The 24,673-nt window shown below is 36.2% G+C and overlaps 1 protein-coding gene across 3 annotated transcripts in view; it reads left to right on the forward strand.

Annotated features, from left to right (window-relative positions):
* ROCK1 (Rho associated coiled-coil containing protein kinase 1) overlaps window positions 1-24,673 on the forward strand; it is a 124,091-nt gene that overhangs the window by 13,736 nt on the left and 85,682 nt on the right. For all 3 annotated transcript variants that reach the window (XR_011462511.1, XM_005898887.2, XM_070361975.1), the window contains exon 2: window positions 22,084-22,165. Coding sequence is in view for 2 of the 3 variants with exons in the window: in XM_005898887.2 (XP_005898949.1) it covers window positions 22,084-22,165 (82 nt within the window). In the remaining variant the exon portion in view is untranslated. The remainder of the gene's footprint in view (window positions 1-22,083; window positions 22,166-24,673) is intronic.

The raw sequence follows: 24,673 nt of genomic DNA on the forward strand, positions 1-24,673 counted from the left end.
AGTCTCAGAACTGGGATACAGTCAGCTTATCCCAAGATAAGTGTTCGAGTTGCATGAAGGCGGGATGGAAATTTCAGTTTCCAAGATAAAGGGAGATGATGACCTGCTGGGCAGTCCCAAAGAGCAGTAGCTCCTCATTAAGAGAAACCCAAGTTATGATAATTTATTCTTCCTTATCATTTTTGGAAATGCTCTTTTTAAAAAACTAAGTTGTTATCTGACGTTAGAATTAGAATAAGTATTGTCAGCTAGTTGCCAAAAACCGCCAGCTTAAGACCATAGCTGGGATAGCATTTGGTCCTTTAACGAAAGGATACCTGAATGCTGCTTTGCTTTAATGATATGTCTTTGGGTAACTTAGCGAAAGAATTCCAAATGCCTGTTCATGGATCAACCACATCAAAGCCCAAATAGGGATTCTGATAGTCTTCACCATGGCCTTACCATATGAGAATTGGAGTTGGAAGATGTAGTATGCTCAAGAGGGTCTGGGTGACAGCATAGCCAGGTTTGGGAGAACTGACTCAGTTGCCCAGTAGCTAGACATCAAGCCTCCTGCATATGCTTGTTGATTTGGTCTCTCAAAAGAGATTAGAAGTTTACTGTTCCTATGAGATTAATATTTTTTCCTAAATGAAAACATTTAAGTTGCTTAAATAACTCTTGACCTTCTGAGCTATTATATATTGAGATACTGATGCTCAACATGTGAACTCCATGAGAGCAGGTACCCGATTGTCCAACTCACTGATGGGCCACTAGTTCTGAGAGTAGTGCCTGGCATATTTTTAGGTTTTCAATAAATATTTGTTTGTTGTTGAATTACTGGAAAATATTTTTTGTATGTTTCTGTGATGAAAGCCAGGAATGGCTGACTTGAGGTTAAGAGATAGGTGTAATTGGTAATTGATTTAAATCTAAGCTGTATCTATTTTAGGGGGATAATATATTTTAAAACTAAAAGTGGTATGTGTAAAGGAATAGGTGGGGTCTGCCACACCCCAGTATCTTTTACTTTTAGATGAAAGACCAAAAGCTAGTGATACTCATTTTTATAACTTCGCACTTTCATTATTTTATTTAATCTTTACAGCAATCCCATGGGCTGGCTGATGCAGATATTAATCTTTATAAATTAAACCTTAGGAAAGGTAAATGAATTTCCCAACATACAGCATATCATCAGTAAGTGGCAGGCTTTCTGATCCTTACTCTGTAGCATAGTGGAAAGTGCATCAAAGTTGGAGATAACACAGCACCAAGGGAAGTGCTTCCACAGCACTTAGGAGAGTGCTTTGAACACAGAAGGTACAGAGTGAAAAACATTTAAATTGAAAGGTATTGGGGTTGGTAAACAACGGAGTAGGGAAGGTGAGCTATGTAGTAGTAGGGAAAAGATCTTGCCAAGTGTTTATTGACAGTGTTGGAGGGGAAGGTAAGTTGTGTAGTATTTTACTTCAGAAGCAGTTGTCTAGAACTTGATTGGATAAGGGATGGAAGTCAGTTCTTGATCAAAGTGCAATGTATTTATTGCAAGGTTTAGATAACTTTTTGCTAAAACATATCTTTGTTGGATTTGACATGTCTGGAAAGTGTTAGTAGGCAATCCAAGCTATGAAGCATGGTGATTTGAAGTAGAAGAAAATGATTATGATGGTGAAGATTAATGGCACCATCATGCACGGTACTTTGACAGTAGACAGTAATAACGTTTTACTAAATTGGCATGAAATAAGATATAGGATGACTTTGGGAATATGTTAAAAACATTAATATCTGTGTATTTGGTGACAGGATTACTGTCCTGTCACAGAACTGAACATTTATCAGGGGCTGGGGTAGAGGATTGACTTCAGAGAGGTACAAGGGAATACAGGGTGATGGAAGTGTTCTGTATCTTGATTGAAGTTGTGGTGGTGGTTATACAGCTGTTAGTTTGTCAGAATTCACTGAACTCAAACCTAAAAAGGATGGATGAATCTTGCTTTATGTAAATTATTCCTCAATAAACTTGACTTTTTAAAAAAGAAAAAAATGCTTATTTGGTGAAAGGATTAGTAGTTCCTGTGACAGAACTAACATTTGTTTGCTACTGTCAGTAATATGGTCTTGGACTATGAAGGTTGTGTCTGTGTATGGCTTCAGTTATATGTATGTATGTGTCACTAAAGCTGAAACTCCAGTACTTTGGCCACCTCATGCGAAGAGTTGACTAATTGGAAAAGACTCTAATGCAGGGAGGGATTGGGGGCAGGAGGAAAAGGGGACGACAGAGGATGAGATGGCTGAATGGCATCACCCACTTGATGGACATGAGTCTGAGTGAACTCCGGGAGTTGGTGATGGACAGGGAGGCGTGGCGTGCTGCGATTCATGGGGTCGCAAAGAGTCGGACATGACTGAGTGACTGAACTGAACTGATGTGTCACTTGGGAAGGACCTGTGCTGACTAAATTTTGAAGTATGATTGAAAAACAACTGATACTATTTGTGGCCAGTGATAAAATTAAGGCTTTTTGGTGAAAATTAGGATTTTGGAAAACCTGTATTTGCTACCGTGTGACAACTTTCCAGTACCTAAAAATTTTTGTCATGTAGTTGGTGGTAACATTAATAAATGTGATTTTTCAATATAGTGTGATGAAATGTATCAACATTTGGAAGAGCTCATAATTTAGTGGGCCAGTATTTTCTAAATTACCAATTATAAAATCATCCATTAGTACAAGATCTAAAGAGTACAAGAAGTTCATTGCTGCAGTTTCAGATTCCATCTTGTAACTGACTTTTTTTTTTTGGTCATACTTTGAAGCATGTGGGATCCTAGTTCCCCAGCCAGGGAGCAAACCCAGGTCCTGGCAGTGAAAGTGCAGAGTCCTAACCACTGAACCACCAGGGAAGTCCCTAATGCATTTGTTTTTAAAAATCCTTTCTGAAGAAGTAAAACTCTCACTGTTTGCAGATGACATGATCCTCTACATAGAAAACCCTAAAGACACCACCAGAAAATTACTAGAGCTAATCAATGAATATAGTAAAGTTGCAGGATATAAAATCAACACACAGAAATCCCTTGCATTCCTATACACTAATAATGAGAAAATAGAAAGAGAAATTAAGGAAACAATCCCATTCACCATTGCAACGAAAAGAATAAAATGCTTAGGAATATATCTACCTAAAGAAACTAAAGACCTATATATAGAAAACTATAAAACACTGGTGAAAGAAATCAAAGACGACACTAATAGATGGAGAAATATACCATGTTCATGGATCCGAAGAATCAATATAGTGAAAATGAGTATACTACCCAAAGCAGTCTATAGATTCAGTGCAATCCCTACCAAGCTACCAATGGTATTTTTCACAGAGCTAGAACAAATAATTTCACAATTTGTATGGACATACAGAAAACCTCGAATAGCCAAAGCAGTCTTGAGAAAGAAGAATGGAATTGGAGGAATCAACCTGCCTGACTTCAGGCTCTACTACAAAGCCACAGTCATCAAGACAGTATGATACTGTCTTGATATAGATTAATGGAACAAAATAGAAAGCCCAGAGATAAACCCACGCACCTATGGACACCTTATCTTTGACAAAAGAGGCAAGAATATACAATGGAGAAAAGACAATCTCTTTAACAAGTGGTTCTGGGAAAACTGGTCAACCACTTGTAAAAGAATGAAACTAGAACACTTTCTAACACCATACACAAAAATAAACTCAAAATGGATTAAAGATCTAAACATAAGACCAGAAACCATAAAACTCTTAGAGGAGAACATAGGCAAAACATTCTCCGACATAAATCACAGCAGGATCCTCTATGACCCACCTCCCAGAATATTGGAAATAAAAGCAAAAATAAACAGATGGGATCTAATTAAAATTAAAAGCTTCTGCACAACAAAGGAAACTATAAGCAGGTGAAAAGACAGCCTTCAGAATGGGAGAAAATAATAGCAAATGAAGCAACTGACAGACAACTAATCTCAAAAATATACAAGCAACTCCTGCAGCTCAATTCTAGAACAACAAACGACCCAATCAAAAAATGGGCCAAAGAACTAAATAGACATTTCTCCAAAGAAGACATACAGATGGCTAACAAAAACATGAAAAGATGCTCAACATCACTCATTATCAGAGAAATGCAAATCCAAACCACAATGAGGTACCACTTCACGCCAGTCAGAATGGCTGTGATCCAAAAGTCTACAGGCAATAAATGCTGGAGAGGATGTGGAAAAAAAGGAACCCTCTTACACTGTTGGTGGGAATGCAAACTAGTACAGCCACTATGGATAACAGTGTGGAGAGTCCTTAAAAAACTGGAAATAGAACTGCCATACGACCCAGCAAACCCACTTCTGGGCATACACCCCGAGGAAACCAGACTTGAAAGAGACACGTGTACCCCAATGTTCATTGCAGCACTGTTTATAATAGCCAGGACATGGAAGCAACCTAGATGTCCATCAGCAGACGAATGGATAAGAGAGCTGTGGTACATATACACAATGGAGTATTACTCAGCCATTAAAAAGAATACATTTGAATCAGTTCTAATGAGGTGGATGAAACTGGAGCCTATTATACAGAATGAAGTAAGCCAGAAAGAAAAACACCAATACAGTATACTAATGCATATATATGGAATTTAGAAAGATGGTAACGATAACCCTGTATGCGAGAGAGCAAAAGAGAGACAGATGTATAGAACAGTCTCTTGGACTCTGTGGGAGAGGGAGGGGGGTATGATTTGGGAGAATGGCATTGAAACATATATAATATCATATAAGAAACGAATTGCCAGTCCAGGTTCGATGCAGGATACAGGATGCTTGGGGCTGGTGCACTGGGATGACCCAGAGGGATGGTATGGGGAGGGAGGTGGGAGGGGGGTTCAGGATTGGGAACACGTATACGCCCGTGGCGGATTCATGCTGATGTATGGCAAAACCAATACAATATTGTAAAGTAATTAGCCTCTAATTAAAATAAATAATTTAAATTAAAAAAAATCCTTTCTGATGATCTTTTAGTCAGTGTGCTAAAACTATTCATATTTAATGTAGTATTAATGCTTTTGGTTTCTTTCCCATATTCTTACTTATTTTGTACATTTTCCCTTTGTTTTTGTTTCATTTGCCTCTTTCTTGCCTTCTTTTGGATTACTTTTACATTTTTTAGTATCCATTTTAGTTTATTGTGTTTTTGATTATATGTTTTTTGTGTGTGGTTTTTTTTTAGTGGCTGCTTGCTGTTCTAGGGATTTCAATATACATGCCTAACTTTTCATAATATGCTATCACTTCTTAAGGAATGTAGAAACCTTATGCTGTAAATGCCCCTTCACCCTCCCCTTTATGTTGTAGTCATCTGATGTATGTCTGCTATGTGCTTAGTCGCTCTGTCGTGTCCAACTCTTTGCAACCCCATGGACCGTAGCCCGCAAGGCTCCTCTGTCCATGCGATTTCCCAGGCAAAAATGCTGGAGTGGGTTGCCGTTTCCTTCCCCAGGTTTCAGCTATACCCACTGTAAATCCCGTAAGAAAATGTTATAATTTTTGTCTTCATTGGTCAGATGTATTTTAAATAACTCAATAGGAGAAGAATAGATACTTATCATGTTGGCTGCTCTTCTTTTTTGCCTCACGTTCCAAGTTTCCTTCCACTGTCATTTTCCTTCTGTCTCAAGAACTTCATGAACTTTTTCTTTTTTTTTTTTAAGTTCTTTTACAGCAGGTCAGTTTGCTATGATTTTTCATAGTTTTTCTTCCTGTCAGGCTTTTAAAAATTATATTTTTATTCCTGAAGGATATTTCCGGTGGCTATAGAATGTGGGTTGACAGTTCTTTCCTTTTGATACTTTAGAAATGGTGTTCTACTTCTTTCAGAGGTTTCACGTAGTTTCTGGTGAGAAATTTGCAATTATCCAATTCACTCTTCCCCTGTAATTAATGTCATTTTTCTCTGGTTGTCCTCTAGGTATTTTCCTTGTTTTTGGTTTTCAGCAGTTTGATTATGATTCAGGTTCCTTTGGGATTATCCTGTTGGGTTTCACTGAGCTGCTGGAATCAGTAGTAAACATGGGAAGTTTTCAGCCTTTGTTTCTTCAAACATTTTTACCACACCAAACTCTTTCTCCTTTCCTTTTGGGACTCTTTAAGAGCACAAATGTTCCCTTCTGCTGTTTTCCCACAGGTCCCTGGGGCTCTGATCATTTAAAACATTTTATTTTTTTTCCCTGTGTAGATAATTTCTACTGATTTATCTTCAAGTACAGGCATACCTCGTTTTAGTGTGCTTTATTTTATTGCACTTCACAGATACCACATTTTTTACAGATCTGTGGCAACACTGTGTTCTGCAAGTCTAGTGGTGTCATTTTTCCAACGGCATTTGCTCACTTTGTGTCTTTATGTCACATTTTGGTAGTTCTTGGAATATTTCAAACTTTATTTATTATGGGGATCTGTGATTAGTAATTCTTGATGTTAGTACCATGACTATTGAAGTCTCCAGTGGTGCATTTTTTTAATCAATAATGTATTTTAAAATTAAGGGTGTGCATTGTTTTTCAGACATAATGTTATGGTACCCTTAAGTGTGGCTCACTTTATTGCAGTATTTGCTCTATTGTGGTAGTCTGGAATCAAACCCACTCTATCTCTAGCGTTTGCCTGCATAGTCAGTCTTTTCTCTGTCATCTCCATGCTGCTGTTGAGGTTACTGAGAGTGTGTTTTTCTTTTTGGTCATTGTATTTTTCCCTTCTCAATTTTCCACTTAGTCCTTTTTCTTATTGCTTGCATTGTCTAACCATTAATTTTAAGTGCTTGCCTTATTTTGGGGAGCGTTTTAATAATAGCTGTTTTAAAAGTCTGTGTTAGATAATTCCAACCTTTGTGTCATTTTGCTGTTGGTGTCCTGTCATTGATCTTTCTTCTAATTTTACAGGATGTTACAAATTAGTGCAGAGAGATCTAGTGCTCCCTTTATCCAGTTTTCCTCAAAGGTTATATTATGTGTAACCTTGGTGCAGTATCAAAACCAGAAAATTATAGTTTTTATGTATACACAATGTGTGTGTATAGTTCTGGGCCGTTTTTTCATGTTGAGATTCCTGTAGCCACTGCTGCAATCAAGATACAGAACTAATCCATCACAGCAAAGATTTCCCGGTGTTACTCCTGTTTAGATGTATCCCTCCACCTTCACATCCCTAACACCTGGAAACCACTAATTTGTTCTCCATCTCCATAAGTTTTTCATTTGAAGAATGTTACTAGAACAAAATCATACAGTAAACAGCCTTTGAGATTTTTTTTTTTTTTTCTTTTTTACTCCTCAAAATGCCCCTGAGATCCATTCCCGATGTTGGAGGAATCAGTAGTTGACTCCTTTTTAGAGCAGGCTGTTATTCCATAGTGGGCTTCCCAGGTGGTTCGGCAACCCACTCCAGTAGTCTTGCCTGGGAAACCCCATGGACAGAGGAGCCTAGTGGGCTATAATACATGGGGTTGCAAAGAGTCAGCCATGACTGAGCAACTGAGCATGTTCTTGTGCCTCTCAAAGGGACATTATTCCCTAGTATGGATGTACTGCAGTCTGTTTAGCCATTTACCTGTTGAAGATAATTTTTGTTGTTTCTATTTTTTGGCTGTTAGAGATAAAGCTGCTGTGAGCATTTGTGTGGAGATTTTTGCATGTACATTGTTTTCGTTTCTCTGGGATGAACGTCCATGAGTGCAAATGCTTGGTCATATAATTTGTTGTTGTTCAGTTCCTAAGTCATGTCCATGTTTGCGACCCCATGGACTGTAGTACACCAGGCTCCTCTGCCCTCCACTATTTTCTGGAGTTTGTGCGAATTCTTGTCAATTGAGTTGGTGATGCTATCTAACCATCTCATCTTCTGCTGCCCCCTTCTCCTTTTGCCTTCAATCTTTTCCAGCATCAGGTCTTTTCCAGTGAGTTGACTCTTGGTATCAAGTGGCCAAAGTTTTGGAGTTTCAGCTTCTGCATCAGTCTTTCCAGTGAATATTCAGAGTTGATTTCTTTTAGGATTGACTGATGTGATCTTGCAGTCCACGGGACTCAACGGTCTTCTCCAGCACCACAATTGTTGTTTTGTTGCTAAATTGTGTCCGACTCTTTGCGACCGTGTGGACTGTGGCTTGCCAGGCCCCTCTGTCCATGGGATTTCCCAGGCTAGAATACTGGAGTGGGTAACCATTTTCTTCTCCAGGGGATCTTCCCGACCCAGGGATCTAACCACCACCACAATTAGAAAGCATCAGTTCTTCAGTGCTCAGCCTTCTTTATGGTCCAACTCTCACATCTGTGCATGCCTCCTGGAAAAACCATAGTTTTGACTGTATGGACTTTTGTCAGTCATATGATACTCGTTACAAAGCTATTTTCCAGAGTGACTCTCCCATTTTCTATACCACCCTGCAATGTATGAGCGATTCTGTTTCTCTGCATTCTGGTCAGCATTGAAATTGTAACTGTTTTTCATGTTGGTTGTTGTAATGAGTATATCATGGCTAATGATACTTAATATCTCTTCATCACCTATTGGTCATCAGTACATCCTCTTTGGTGAAATGTCAGTCTATATCTTTTGCACGTTTTCTAATCAGATTATTTTTTATTGTTGAATTTTGAGAGTGATTCAGGTATTCTAGTATGTTTGGTTTGCAAAAAAATTTTCCCCAGTATTTGGCTTTTTATCCTCTTTTTACAAAGTTCAGTTTATCTAAATTTTCAAAAATATTTTTTGTGTCATGTTTCAGAAACTTTCACTCAGTTTTGTAGTTCTCAAAAAATTTAGCACTTGTTTTTCTAAACACTTTAACATTTAAATCAGTGATCCAGTATGAGTTAATTTTTGTGTGAGGTAAGAACTTTAGATTGAGATTCATTTTTAAAATAGATATTCAATTTTCCAATACCATTTTTTCAATTCAGTTCCTTCATTGAATTGCTTTTGTACCTAGTCAAAAAATCACTTGGCTGTACTTGTATGGGTCTATTTCTTGGTTCTCTATTCTGCTTCATTCATCTATATAGTTGGCCCTCTTTATCCATAAGTTCCACATCCACAAATTCAGTTTACCACAGATTGAAAACTTTAGAGAAATCCAGAAATATTCAAAAAGCAAAACTTGTATTTGCCTGTAGTCAGCAGTTATTTACATGACATTTACAATGTATTTACAACTATTTACGTAGCATTTGCATTGTATTATGTATTATAAGTTCTCTAGAGATGGTTTAATCTAGGATGTGTGGATGGTATATGCAAATGCTGTGCCTTTTTGGTTTGTTTGGTCGTGCTGCACAACTTGCTGGATATTGGTTCCCTGACGAGGGATTGAACTCAGCTCTGGCAGTGAAAGCGCTGAGTCCTAACCATTGGACTGCCAGGGAATTCCACTGTGCTATTTTATTTAAGGGACTTCAGCATCTGTGGATTTAGGTATTTGCTGGGGTCCTAGAACCAATCTCCTGGAGACACCAGCAGAGGACCGTATGTCTGTCCTTCTGTGCATAGTGCACTGTCTTGACTGTTGTGGCTATGTGAGTCTTAAACTTGGGCAGAGTTATTCCTCCACATAATTCTTTCTCAACATTTTTTAGCTTTTCTAGTTCCTTTGCTTTTCCATATAGATTTTAGAAAAATTTTGCCTATATCTACCTTATGTACGAAAACTATTGCTGGTATTTGATAGGAATTACGTTAAACCTTAATGTCAATTTTGCGAGAATTAATGTCTTTATCATGTTGAGTCTTTCAGTCCATGAACACTATATGTCTCAATTTATTTAAAATTTCTTTCATCAATATTTTGTAGTTTTCAGCATAAATTCTTTGCATTTTTTGTTAGATTTATTCCTCAATATTGCTTTACCTGAGTAGATATAAATGACATTCTATTTTACATTTTGGTTTCTCCATATTTATTGCTAATATATAGAAATACAGTTGTTTTTGTGTGTTAACCTTATGTCTTATGACCCTGTGGAACTCACTTATTAGTTCTTGGTGTTTTTGCTTGTTTTTCTTCTGTAGTTTCCTTGTGATTTTTCTGCAAAATGATATCTGTAAATATAAATGATTAACTTTCTTCCTTTCTGATCTGTGTGTCTTTTATTTCCTCTACTTCATTGAGCTGGCTGTAAGCTTCACTGCCGTGTTGAATTAGAGTGGTGAGAGATGACATCCTTGCTTTGTTCTTGATTTTTGAGGGATATCATCATTTTTTTTTTTTTGCCATTAAGTTTGATGTTAGTTTCAGGGTTTTTTTTGTAGATATTCTTTATAAGTTGATAAATCATTCACTCTATTCCTAGTTTCCTGAGAGTTTTTCTCATAAATGGGAGTTGGATTTAATCAAATACTTTTTCTGCATCTGTTGATATCATGTGATTTTCCTTTAGCTTGTTCATCTAGTGAATTATATATGAAGAGTACTTTTATGATTTGCCCTTTTAGCAACTTTCAGATACTCAGTACAGTATTGTTAGCTGTAGTGGCCGTGCTGTGTGTTATAGCCCAAGAACTTATCATCTTAAGTTGTCCAAGCTTGGAAAGTCCAAGCTCTTGTTTTACAACGAAGCCCTCTTTCCAATCTAGTCCAGTATCACTTCTTTGAGCAGCTAATGGTGGTTGTTGCGTGTGTGTGTGTGTGTGTTGGAATGTGAACATGGGCTAGCCATCACTGTGACTGAAGAAGGAAGTCTCTTCAGGTTTGTCATTCTTAGCTCAGGGGTCTTCATATAATGAGGTGACAGCCACTCTGCTTCCTCAACTGCTCATACAAGCTGGAGAGTCTTCAAAGGAAAGAATCCTTTCCAATCATAAGTCTGAGAGCTTTGGTAGACATGTGCCTCCACAACCTTTCTTTGACTCACAGAGTTTTGAAAAAGCCCCTTTAGACAAAAACACCTGCATCACGATGGTCTGGTACATGGGTAGACGCCTCTGATTTTATCCTTGGCAACTTATGATGTAATCTTATGTTCCAGAATTAGAATTTTAAAATGAAAGATCATCATATTCTTTAGCCAAATGGTGGAAACAGGCTTCTTTATCTGTAATGCTTTTGTGTGTATTTCTTTGTATAGCTTTTTTTTTTTTGGTTGCTGTAGGTATTAGACGTGTATAATTCACAACATTGGATTGGTGTTGACATTTTACTGGTTTGTGGAAAGGGTAGAAATCTTCTTTATGTTCTTTTACCCTCCTAGTATATAATATATTCATCTTTAATATCTATATAAAATGAGAAACAATCAGGTAATATTAAAATTTTTTGCTTCAACTTTTAAGAGGATGAAAATATATTGTATTTTCCCCTATTTTTACTTTTTTCATTTGTTCTTTCTATTATCCAAAGATTCATTCTTATTATCATTTTTGATTTGAAAAATTTCCTTTATTATTGTTCACCAACTATACTTCAATTAAAATTTTAAATTATTTTTTAAAAATAAATAGATAAAAAAGAATTTCCTTAAACTGTCATTTTAGAATAGATCTGCTGGTCACAAATCTCTTAGTTTTTTGTCATCTGAGACTATCCTTTTTTTTTTTTTTTTGATATGGAATTCTACTTGGATGGTTTTTTTGTTGGTTTGGATTTCTTTGGCTATGTCCTATTAGTTTCTTCAGTTTAGAGGCTTAGATCTTTTGCCGAATACAGGGAATTGTTAGCTTTTATTTATTTCACTCCTTTTCAGTCCCATTATCTTTCTTTTCTCCTTCTGGGCCTCTAGTGACATTGCTGCTACTGCTGCTGAGTCGCTTCAGTCGTGTCCCGACTCTGTGCGACCCCATACACGGCAGCCCACCAGGCTCCCCCGTCCCTGGGATTCTCCAGGCAAGAATACTGGAGTGGGTTGCCATTTCCTTCTCCAGTGCGTGAAAGTGAAAAGTGAAAGGGAAGTTGCTCAGTCGTGTCCGACTCTTAGCGACCCCATGGACTGCAGCCCACCAGGCTCCTCCGTCCATGGGATTTTCCGGCAAGAGTACTGGAGTGGGGTGCCATCACCTTCTCCGTCTAGTGACATTAAATCTTATGATTACATAGGTCTCTGAGTCTCTGTTCATTCCTCCCACCCCAACCACCTTTGATCAAGGTCTGGCTTTGTGAAAATCTGTATAGGAACTTTAAGAAGATAGCAATGAGCTGTGCATTTTTTTTAAATTATTTTATTTTTTAATTCAACAACAAATGTGATCATTCTGAGAAACTATTCCACATTTTAACTACATGTGTTGATTAGAGTGACATGAAGCACACAGGCAAGTGACTCATTTTGCTGCCTTTAAAAGGAAACACTGCTTTGCATCCCTTTCCTCCTTATTAAATAGTCAAGATCACACACTGGTGCTTGTTAAAATAACCAGTAGATTCGGCTCTTTGAAATGTGCCAACCCAGTGACAACGAGGACTCTGAAAAATGAAGATTCCACAAGCCATTTCTGTGACTCATCAAAAGGCTTCAGACTGGAAAGGAAAAGTGCATTTCATTTTTTATTAGTCAATATAGTTGGCTGGAAGTCAGTTTGTTTTTCTCACTTTCATTTACAAAGTCAATGGGCTGGGTTTATTGGAAAATATTTTTATACTACTGCTAACTGAACATATGACGTGTTTTATTTTTCCCCAAAGAAACAAATCAGACACTTGAAGGAAAAATTTGAAAAGTAAACTGTCTTCCCCCAAAATAAAGTCAAACCATCTGAAAGTTTTCACTTATTCATGCCCACACAAAATCTAGCTTGTGTTCACCCATACCTGTAAACTGTTAAAATGATCGAGAGGAAAATCCTCTGTGAAATTACCCATGAATATATTTTTATGACTTCTTACGATGTATCAGTTTCTTACAACAGCCCTACATGGTCATATTTCACATGTGATAGTTGTTGTTACATTTATTTTACAGATGAGGACATTGAGGCTGTGAAGTGTACTCGATTGGAATATGACTCTGTGTGCTTATGACGTGATAACTGTTTACATAGTAGTATTTTTCTTTTTTAGAAGGTTGATGTCTCAACTTTGTATCTTAATTCTGTCCTCCCTTAGATTTTTTTGGAACCTCAATCATTTTTATTCTATAAAAATATATCTCCTCTACCTAAAAGTATCTCTTTAAATTTAAATCATGCAAGCTTTAATTTTTCTCATTTCTTTTGGCCATTATTTCATTTGTTCCTTTTCCACTAGCTTTTCTACCCATTATAAGTTGATTTATGCCCCTTCCATTCTGAGAAGCATTCTATTTAAGGTCGATGGTTTAAAAGAAAAGCTTCCCCAAGAGTCTCACCGTAGCTTTTCTGGGCCTAGGTGGTCTATTGTACATCTGTTCCGTAACCTCTTGCCTCAGGTGTCTGTGGGGTTTGTAGTTTTCTGGTAGCTTTTATGAGCTCTGCGCCCACTGCTTTGTCTGTCTGTATTCTTAGTTACACAGAACAGAAAGGTCCTCGTCTCCATCCTTCAGACATCCCTTGGATAGGTTAATACAGGCACACACAGCAGTTGACAAATATGGTCCTGCTCTGCTCCCTCCAGTTCAAGGTGGGGGAAGTGGGGACCAACCTGTTACCTGCTCAAGACCAAGACCACCCCCACTCCGGGAGAGAGTTGGTTAACAGTGAGTAAACATGTCACAAATTTTCCTACCATTTGAATGTGGCTTGTACTCCATGGGATATTTGCTTTTTTTTTTCTCTAAACCTTTGTTTTCCTGAACTCCTTCAAATTTGGTTCACGGAGCTGCTGGGTACGGTGGGTTTTTTTTTTTCCTATAGGGGAACAAGAGTTTGGAGTTTCCTAGTCCACCACTTTGCTGATGTCCAGTAGTGACTTTAAAAAAAAGTTGTAGCAAAATACCTAGAATATGTAACTTACCATTTTAATTATTTCTAAATGTACAGTTCAGTGGCATTACGTTGTTCTGCAACTATCATCAGTGACATTTTAATTACAAATTATTCGGCTCCTTCTGCGTTTTTCATTTTAGTTGATCTCCATGTGGCATTTTGCTCTGCTCTTAAGTTCTTTCTACAGTTTTTTCAGCTTTCATGACACTGCTATATCTTTCTTCCCCATCTCTTATTGCTCATTGGTCATGTTTGCTCTGCTTGTCTTTCAGATGTTAATGTTTCCCAGAAGGCTATTATTCACTCTTTTTCCATTTTCCCCTTGGTTTACACTTGCTGGGTAATTGCATCTGTTATCATGAATTTAAATGTATTCTTGTGACTTCCAAATCTGTATCCAGCCCAGTCTCTCTGTTGAACTCAAACTCATATTTTGAACTACCGTCTAGTTATCCATAAAATGGTAGGTATCCTACAGGAATATCAAGTTCAGTATATCTAAAATCTTTATCTTTCCTCTCCAAAATATTATTCTCTGCCTTGGTTAATGAAGTCACTCTCTACTCACCTAAACTAGAAGATATTCATTCTTAATCCTTCCTGTCCCTCTCTCAGTCATTCTTCAGATTCTTTCGCTTCTAATGCTCCATTCCTGTTGCCCCCAGTTAGTGCAGACTTGGATCTTTTTGTGCTTTATTACCACAGTATGCTCCTGACCACTCCCTTTTCCACCTGTTTCTTCCTTTTTTAATCCATTGTCTTTATCATTGTCAGACTTTAGTAAAATAAAAACTAGTCATGTCATTCTTCCTCTCCCCCAAATTCGTATGGTTCTAATAACAGAAATACCAAAATTCTTAGCATGGTGTGTTATACCTTTAATACACATTCGTTAACCCATCCTCACAGCATTGTTTCCTGCACCCTTTTCCTCATATCTATGGAACCAGAGCATCCTATTCTCATTCTTTAAATTTTTCTTGCCTTTCTTCTCTTTAGATTGCCTTACCCCACCTTCATCTTGCTCTTTTCAAATTCTCTTCTTTAAAGATCAACAAACTCAAACAAATGGAGCCTAATTAAACTTATAAGCTTTGGACAGCAAAGGAAACCATAAACAAAACGAAAGACAACCTGTGGTCTGGGAGGAAATATTTGCAAATGATGCTCCCAGTAGCGGATTAATTTACAAAATATGCAAACAGCTCATACAGCTTAATGTCAAAAAAACACAACTGAATCAAAAAAGAAAACCTAAGAGACATTTCTCCAAAGAAGATATATAGAGGGCCAACAGGTACATGAAAAGATGCTCAACATTGCTAGTTATTAGAGAAATGCAAGTTAAAACTACAATGAGGTATCCCCTTACAATGGTCAGTGGCCATCATTAAAATGTCTACAAATAACAAATGTTGAAGAGGGTGTGGAGAAAAAGGAACCCTTCTTACACTGTTGATAGGAATGTAAATTGGTGTAACCGCTATGGAAAACAGTATAGAGATTCCTTAAAAAGCTAAAAATAAAGTTAGCATTTGATCGTGCAATCCCACTCCTGGGCACATACCTAGAGAAAACTTAATTTGAAAAGATACATGTACCCCAATGTTCATAGCAGCGCTATGTACAAAAGTCAAGACATGGAAGCATTAAATGTCCATCAACAGATAAATGGATAAAGATGATGGGTGTGTGTGTGTGTGTGTGTGTGTGTACATACATACAGGAATATAGGATAGTGGAATATTACTCAACCATAAAAAATGATGAAATAGTGCCATTTGCAGCAACATGGATATACTTGGAGATTATCATATTAAGTGAAGTAAGTCAGACATTGAAGGACAAATGTGATATAATTTGTATGTGAAATCTTAGAAAATAATACAAATGAACTTATTTACAAAACAGACTCTTAGACATAGAAAACAGGCTTTTGGTTATAAAAACAGATGGGATTAATTAGGAGTTTGAGATGAACTGATACACTCTACTATTTATAAAATGGATAAACAACAAGGACAGGGAACTGTATTCAGTGTCTTGTGATAACCTATAATGGAAAAGAATCTTAAAAAGGATAGATATATATGTAACTCAGCCACTTTGCTGTACACCTAACATTGTAAATTGACTATAATTCAATATAAAGAATGGCTAAAGAGAAATAAAGGTCAGCTTATATTTCATGTCCTTTATGTTAAGCAGTCTTTTCTCTGTTTGTGTACTTTGTAATACTCAGGATCCCATATTATTTACTTGTCCTACCTACTAACCAGTGAGCTCCCAAAGTATTTTACTGTTTTTATCATCAGTGTTATTACTACTACTAACTCGTTCTATTTTCTGAAGGCAGACTTACAAGTAATTATAATAAGCACAGTAATTCCTGAAGCAGGAAGTGCATAGGAGATGTTTTATTTTGTAACATTTTCTCAGAGTCTTGGGGAAGGCAGCACAAACATTTGAGGCAGCCTGCATATAAGAAATATTCATATTCCAGCTGGGAAAAGAGCAGATAAAAAGGCAATGGGGTAGACTGAGCAATGGGACGTGACTCGAGCACAGTATGACTCAAGCCTGGATACATGTATGTGGAGAAAAATGAGGCTGCAAAGGTTTGAGATTTTTGAGATTGGTTGGGAAAAGCCACTGTATGTTTAATTAAGTATTTGGATTACTAAATTTGTTGTTGTGTAATTATCCGAGGATGCACTGGCATGTATATAGTAATGTCACAGTGCTTAAACATATTTTAGTTTAATACCAGAAGTTGTTAAAATTCCCTGAGGAAATTCTTTTTCCATTTTCATATCACTGCTTAATTTTGAGAAATTTCTTATGTCTTTACCTAACAAAGAGATTAACATGGACCCAAAGTATTTTCTTTAAGTGGTACATCAACTGTCATCAAATATTTGACAATAGTCAAGAAAAATTTTTTGATTTTCAAAAGTCCTTGTTTTACTGCCTTAATTACTGCCTTAATTTTTTTTTTTGTGGAGGGGGTGTAGTTTCTCAAAAACTTATTTAGAATAGTAACGATTTTGATTTTGAAATTTTACTTAAAGATGAAATTTTTTATACATAGTATTTTTTTCTTTCCTAGTGCCTTTATATTCTTGTACTTTATAACAAGTGTAATATTACTAATGGACCTAATCTTAAATGATATTTTACACGGGAATCTTACTTTTGTAATTCAGAACTATCCAGAGACTGAAGTTGGCAGCAGTGTTAAGTTGAATAATTTCCTCCTGCTTCTCCTTTACTTAAACTCTGTTGTGAGGTAACACAACTACTGCTTTCCCTGCTCCTAATACCAGCTCTTTTTAAGACATATGAAATGTCCATTCTTTAGAGTTTCTTGTAAAATGTTATACTTGTCATTAATTACGGTTGCCTTTGTGTGTTTATGTGAAAGTATTCAACACTTCGCTAATGTGACTAGTTTCTTTCAAAATACACTGCAATAACTGGTCTACTGCTGCTGCTGCTAAGTCGCGTCAGTCGTGTCTGATTCTGTGCAACTCCATAGACGGCAGCCCACCAGGCTCCTCTGTCCCTGGGATTCTCAGGGCAAGAACAGTGGAGTGGGTTGCCATTTCCTTCTCCAGTGCGTGAAAGTGAAAAGTGAAAGTGAAGTCGCTCAGTCGTGTCCGACTCTTCGTGACCCCATGGATTGTAGCCTACCAGGCTCCTCCGTCCATGGGATTTCCTAGGCAAGAGTACTGGAATGGGGTGCCATCGCCTTCTCTGACTGGTCTACTATCATTGTTCAAATATACATATCAAAGGATTTAATTTTTGTAATTCTTTGACATTGACTCCTCTCCATAATGATTATTATGGGAGGATAATAATTAATGTTAGTTTCTGTTAAGGTTCTGAATTCTGGTACTAGAATATGGAGTTTAAGAAGTGGCAAGCCTTATTCTCCATTATTTTACAGAACTTCAGAGTACTGAATAAAAGTCAGAATTCTTTGTCCTACTCTAAGGTTGTATTATCTTTTGTAGCTTCTCTGCTTCATTAAAGTGAAAGCCTGCATCCCTGTCCCCAATCTCAGTGTTTTGACTCCCCTTACAGCCTCTGCTGGTATGTCTATACCTTAGATTATGCTAGAAGGATACCTTCTTGCCCATTTTATTTCTCTGATAAAAAAAAATAATTTTGGCTTATGAAGGATACTGAAAAACTGTCTCCTACAATTGTAAAATCAAAGTATACGGTGATAGGGCCAGACATCTAGTCCTGGTGACTGTACACAAGTTAGTGGATGCCGCTAGTTTTCCATTAACAAATGCATGCTTGAATTCTATTGTTAAGAATAGTCAGATGCATCATCTTTTTTTTTTTTTAAACCCAACTTTTAATTATATATGGGATTTCTACACTCGGAAGGGTTTTAATATCATGACCTGAGATTTACTCTTGAGGTTTTATGACCACATGACTAAAATATCTATTTTCTCTTTATGTCATTTCTGTCAATAGTGAGACTAACTTGTAGAGCTTTCAAACGTCAGCTAGAGAAATAAAGAGTGAAAAGTGGAACTGTTTAAGGGTCGAATACGTCACTCATTTAGCTCTCACAGAGCCTGAGTTGTAGTGAGTTATTTCCATTTTATAAAAGAGAAAACTGAGGCTCAGTTATAAAAACAACATTTACCAAAGAGTGACACTTTTTGTCAGCCCCATCTTGCTCCTGGTCTCACTGTTTGAATGGATGATTCTCTCACCCTTTTGGTGCAACAAGTCCTATATCTCCTACATTGGCTTTTAATGAACTCTGTGTATTTCAGAGAGGTGCTTTAGGTCACAAGAGGGGCTTCCCTGATATCCGCCTGCAATGCAGGAGACCCCGCTTCGATTCCTGGGTTGGGAAGATCCGCTGGAGAAGGGATAGGCTACCCAATCTGGTATTTTGGGGCTTCCCTTGTGGCTCAGCTGGAAAAGAATCCGCCTGCAATGCAGGAGACCTGGGTTCGATCCCTGGGTTGGGAAGATCCCCCTGGAGAAGGGAAAGGCTACCCACTCCAGTGTTCTGACCTAGAGAATTCCATGGACAGTTCGTAGGGTCACAAAGAGTGGGACACGACTGAATGACTTTGACTTCATTTAGGTCACAAGAATTAGAAGATCCAATGTAAATTGAGTTAAACCATAAGGAAAATGTATAATCTTGAGATAGAATGGGAAGGATACTTTCCAGAGTAGATTAATTCAGTGGTTCAAAAACATCATCATAGACTCGGGTTCCTTCCATCTTTCATGTCTCTTGTCCTCACTGTGTTTAGCTTTGTTTCCTGCCAATTTCCCTTGAGGCCCCAAGGTGGCTCCTGTTGTTTAAGTGTCATATAGAGAGATGACAGTTTCTCATAAAAGGAGAGACTATATCTGACATGTATCTCTTTCAGGAGAGAAGAAACTTTTCCCCAGAAACCTTTCTGTAGGTTTTCCCCTCACATTTGATGTGCCAGATTATTACCATATTCCTGTACTTCAGCTGAACACTGGCAAGAGTAGTAGGCCTCCATGTTTAGCTTAAATTAGAAGTGACCTCCTTGAGTTGGGGAAGATCTCTCCCTTCATGGAAGCTCATAGTTTGATGGAGAAAGGTGGGTTGCCCGAACAAAATCAAGATTGAATTAGGAAGGTAGAAGGAGGAAATAGTTGTTGGGGGTTGGAGAGCCAACAGTATCTGCGATGCTGTGAGTAAAACGCCATGGTCACATCAGAAATCGAGCTGTGGAGATTAAAGTAAAAAATAACTCTAATATAAGGAAAACTGTTCGATTTCATAGGTAGTTTGGGGAAGGTCATGCAGAAGAGGGCGTGGTGGCGTACTAGAAAAAATATAACACTTTGACCCAGGACACTAGGTTTGAGTCTTAACCAGTGTACTTTCTTGTTTTAATTAGACGAATATGACTTGTGATTTTCTATTAATTTTTAAATGGTACTTCTTGGACTTAAATACACATGTTTGTTCTCAATTCCTAACTTCATTTTAGAGATACAGGGTTTTTAAATCATGTTTTTGTCATGGTCATGTTATTTCTATAACTATTAGACCAAGAGTTTGTATTTTGATTGTAAGACAACTTACTAGCTCTGTGGCATTGGACAAATTGGTTAATGTTTCTAATTGTTATTTGCCTTGATTATGGAATGTAGTGTTAATTAAACAAGGGATTTTTTGAGTTTTTTCCCTAACATTTAGTAACTTAAAAAAATTATTTGGAGTAAGATTGTAGGCAGTTTGCAGTATATTTATTGGAAAGAGCGTGTTGTGAGTAAAGTTTAATGCACAATTTCCTCACTTTCTAATGTTTTATTTGATATTAGAAAACAACTTAAACTGTCATAAATTTAGATGTTCTGGACCTTTTAAAACTGGAAAGTGTCTTTGGAAGTAGGAGCTCTTAAAATAGTACTTATTATAAGATGTAATAATATGTTGATTTTATTACATTATGCTTACTTGTATTTCCTAGGAATGTTTATCAAAATTCGACCTAAAATTGTGGGGCTAGTGTTATTTGCATTACTCTATAATCTATGCAATTTTTTTGGAGTGACATGGTCTGCTGAAACTTACTATCTAATAAGGAAAGTGTTATTTCTTGAGTAATATAATGCATTTGCTCTGGAGCAAAAAAATCATTGGTTTAACGTACATTTTATGCCCACTTGTTCAAGACATTCTGGAAGATGCTGTGGGAGAAAATGAGATGTTAACTGTGGTTTCTGCTTTAAAGAGTTTAAATTCTAGTCTAAGGGGTATATATACATTTATTTTCCTTGTCCTAGAAAATAGTGAATTAATATATTTATTGATTGGTTTTCAAGACAAGTAAAGATTCTCATCTCTTTATTGTAAAAATCATTAACAGAAGTATTCAAATGCTTTATGAGACTAAGAAATGTGTCTCAAGGATAGATGAACCTGTTCTGGTGGGGAGACTTTTTCTTCATATCTGTACAAACCTGAATTCTAAAAAGCCCGCAGTAGGGTTAGTTGGTCTCTTTAGTCGTCTTCTCATGGTCAGTTTCCAACCTAAGCAGTGATATATTTTAAAACCTATAAAAATTTGACTAGACTTTGCAGTTTCCTAGAGAAATATTTTAAGTATTCTAAAATAGCTGGAGTTATTCATACCTTGACTTAACACAAAGTATATCTCCCCTGGCTTCTATTTCTCTTTCAGGCTTTTATGAACATGACTGTTCATGGTCTCCAGATAGTGTGTTTTCCTTTGCTGCTTTTTATTTTGGGGCTTTATTGTAGTCAACTAAATTTCTCCAGTTAAATACAATGAAGATGACTTGGGATTGTCTGACTGTTTCCCCGTTGGCACATGATGAGATATAATCTAAATAGAAGCATTCCTACTTCAACACTGATTGGTACACCTTCTCATTGTCCTGCTCTTGCTTAGATAATACTTAAATGTCCCTCTTAAAAGTAAAAGCCCATGCTTGTCCCTTACTTGTGGTTGTTCTAAAAAGTTTTTCAAAGAAAGAGAACCCAGTATATTTATATACACACCATAAAAATGTATCAAAATGCAGAATTTATTTTACACTAAACTTCACATTTTAGGAACTAGTATTTGATACTACCTTATAAAATATTTGTGGTCCAAAATGTAGGTCATTTGTTTTTTATGAATGTCTAAGAAATAAATAAATTCAGTAGTTAAAGGGAAGTGAAAAGTAAAATTTCATGCCCTTATATGGAGAAAAGGGCATGAGTTGAGGTCACTTGTAGCCAGTTTGTGGTGATTTTGCTGCTCCTCTGCCTGAGAGAGTTAGAAAGTGAAAACTCTGTTATCAGTGGTGTCTAACCTTTTTGGCATGAGGGAATGATTTTGTGGAAGACAACTGCTTGCTTCTACTGTGCCGCTGGGTTCCTAGCAAGCCGTGGACTGGTACTGGCTTGGGGGTTGGGGACCTCTGCTGTATATGAAATAAAAATGAGTTTTCTCTTCTTCCAGTACTCATGTAACCTTGTAGAAGGTGTTAAATGAATGCAGGATGTGTGAGAGAAAGGCAGATAAGCAGATTAAATGTTAAAGCATAAGTTTTTTTCTTTATACTCATGAAAGAGGAACGTGTTCATAGTGTGATCCAAAAACTAACTTTGTTTGTTTGTTTATTTGTTTAGGATGGATTGGATGCTTTGGTATATGATTTGGATTTTCCTGCCTTAAGAAAAAACAAAAATATTGACAACTTTTTAAGCAGATGTAAGTAATTTTTTGTGGAGGTTAATGCTAGACTATATATAATGAAATATTGACTTAGATAATTCAAGCCCTTTTTTTTCTTTCTATTTACTCTGGCTATTTCATCAATAATATCTACATCAGATGAGAAGGAAATAGGAAAGAAACTTTGTCAGTTTGAGTGCTTATCAGGAAAATCTAAAATATCTTGCAGAGAAGGGAATAAAAAGTAAATGGTTAAATAAATATGTTAAACATACATGCACATTGAATTTCAATAATGTTTTATTTATTCTCTATTTTTCTTTTATAAATGAATTAGCTGTTATATTTTAATACCTGCAGGTTAAGAATTGATTACATATGAAAAGCCCTCCTACCTGTAAGATATGAATTTTCTTCATGAAACCTGGTGTATACTTAAGTTTTACAGATGTTCTTTTATAAAAAGATGTTTATAAGATTTTGATATTAGATATTTTGTTTAAATTTTGATTAGAAAACTTAATAGAGTAGTTTCAAATTTTTCATCTTAAGTAATTGATAATAAGAATTTTGGTCATAAAATCTTCCCCACTCCATTTTTTAAAATCTATTCCTAAACTATACATATTGATACAGTTAGGTTGAGGTTGTTGTAGTATCTGCCAATTTTGGTTATGTATGTTTTGTTAGAAAAGTTTTATTTTTCTAAATAGTCAGATGTTTTTAACTTTAGATTTACTTTCTTTTATCATTTCTACACTTTGAAATCCTGCCTCAGAATTTTACTTATCAATCTTTTGGGTTTCTGCTTCTCTCTTTTTTATAAAAATATTTTTTCAGCCTTAATTCTGTTTTGGAATATAGTGCCAGATTCTGAATAGTGAACTTTTAAACAAGTTTTATTAATTTCTCACATCTTACTGATATTGCAGGAAAATTTTAGTGCTGTTTAATTTGCTTCACCTCCTTACTTAACAGTACAGAAGAACTGAAAAGATGGAGAAGCTTGACCAGTTCTTTGATGGGAGGTGAAAGGATAATTGCTTGTTAGTACAGAGAGTAGGGGGGTGGTGGGAGAGTATAATTTGGTGAAGTAAGATCACAAGAATTGGAACACATTTTAAAAAATCAGTTACTGGTTTTACTATGCAACATTGCTGCTTTCATAATATTAAGTTTGCCTTTACATTATATTTTGTAAATAGGAACACCAGGAGCCATAGTAGAAATGTTAATAAGTAAAGTGAAGATAAAAAGCTAAACTATGTAAACTGATTAACCTGTGTAGTTTAGTCTGGTTTTTAGATTGAAGAAAAATACAGAGAATAATATTAAAAGTTTTAGCAATTCATATCTAGCGTTAGGTTAAAATTTTGACTGAGTAGGATTTATACCAGGATTGTGAAGTTTGTTTAAGGTTCAAAAATCAATTTGTGTAATTTATCATATTAACATATTAAAAAGAAAATCCATAATATCATCTTAGTAAATACAGGAAAAGCATTTGAAAAAATTCAGTATTCATTCTTGGTTTGCAGCTATCTCTCTGCAAACTTGGAATTGGAGGAAAATTTCTAATGCTGATAGGAGAGGCCACAAAAAACCTATAGTTCAGATTGTATTTAATTGTGTATCACTACATGCTTTCCTCCAAGAACTGGGAAGAGGCAACTCTGTCTTTTTTCATTACTTCATTCACTGTTGTCCTGGAAGTTTTAGACAGTGAAATAAGGTAAAAAGGAAAAAGTATAGAGATTAAAAAGGAAGAATTAAAATTTATTCAGACAGCATTTTTTTTGGAGTACAGAAAATCCTCAAGATTCTACAGAAAAACTTACAAGAACTTAGCATTGAGGTTGTAAGCTAGAAGATTGATATACAAAAAGCAGTTTATTTCTATATTTTAGCAATAAGCAATTTTAAATAGACCTAACAAATATAGCACCACTTACAGTAGAAGCAGAAGCATGAAAAATTTAAGGATAAATTTGACAAAATGTTTGTAAGACCTGTATACTGAAAATGATTTCATATACTGAGACAAAGAAGACCTTAAAAAAGATATTCAGTGTTGATGGATTGGATAATTCAGTATTAAAATGTCAGGAATTCCCCAATCAGAGTCCATGTGGTGTCAGAACCTAAGCAGGCATTTTTGTATTAAAGTAACCATTAATTCTAAAGTTCATATGGCAATATTGGGTCTGGAATAGCCAAAACAATTTTGTAAAGTAAGAACAAAGTTGGAGGATTAACAGTGTTGAATTTTAAGATCAGGACAGTGTAATGAAATGAAAGAGTAAACATATAGATAAATGGAACAGAAATAGATCCGTACATGTACAGTCAATTGATTTTCAACAGACTTGACAAGGGATTTCAGTTCCTAAACCTTACTTTACAATATATGCAAAAATCAACTTCAAATGGATCATAGACCTAAATGTAAGAGCTAAACCCTTCTAGAATAAAACATAGAAAATATATAGGATTTTAGTTAGGGAAGAATTTCTTAGATGGGACACAAATAGCACAAACCATTTT

Source organism: Bos mutus, chromosome 24 (genome assembly GCF_027580195.1).
Source record: "Bos mutus isolate GX-2022 chromosome 24, NWIPB_WYAK_1.1, whole genome shotgun sequence".
Taxonomy (NCBI): Eukaryota; Metazoa; Chordata; class Mammalia; order Artiodactyla; family Bovidae; genus Bos; species Bos mutus.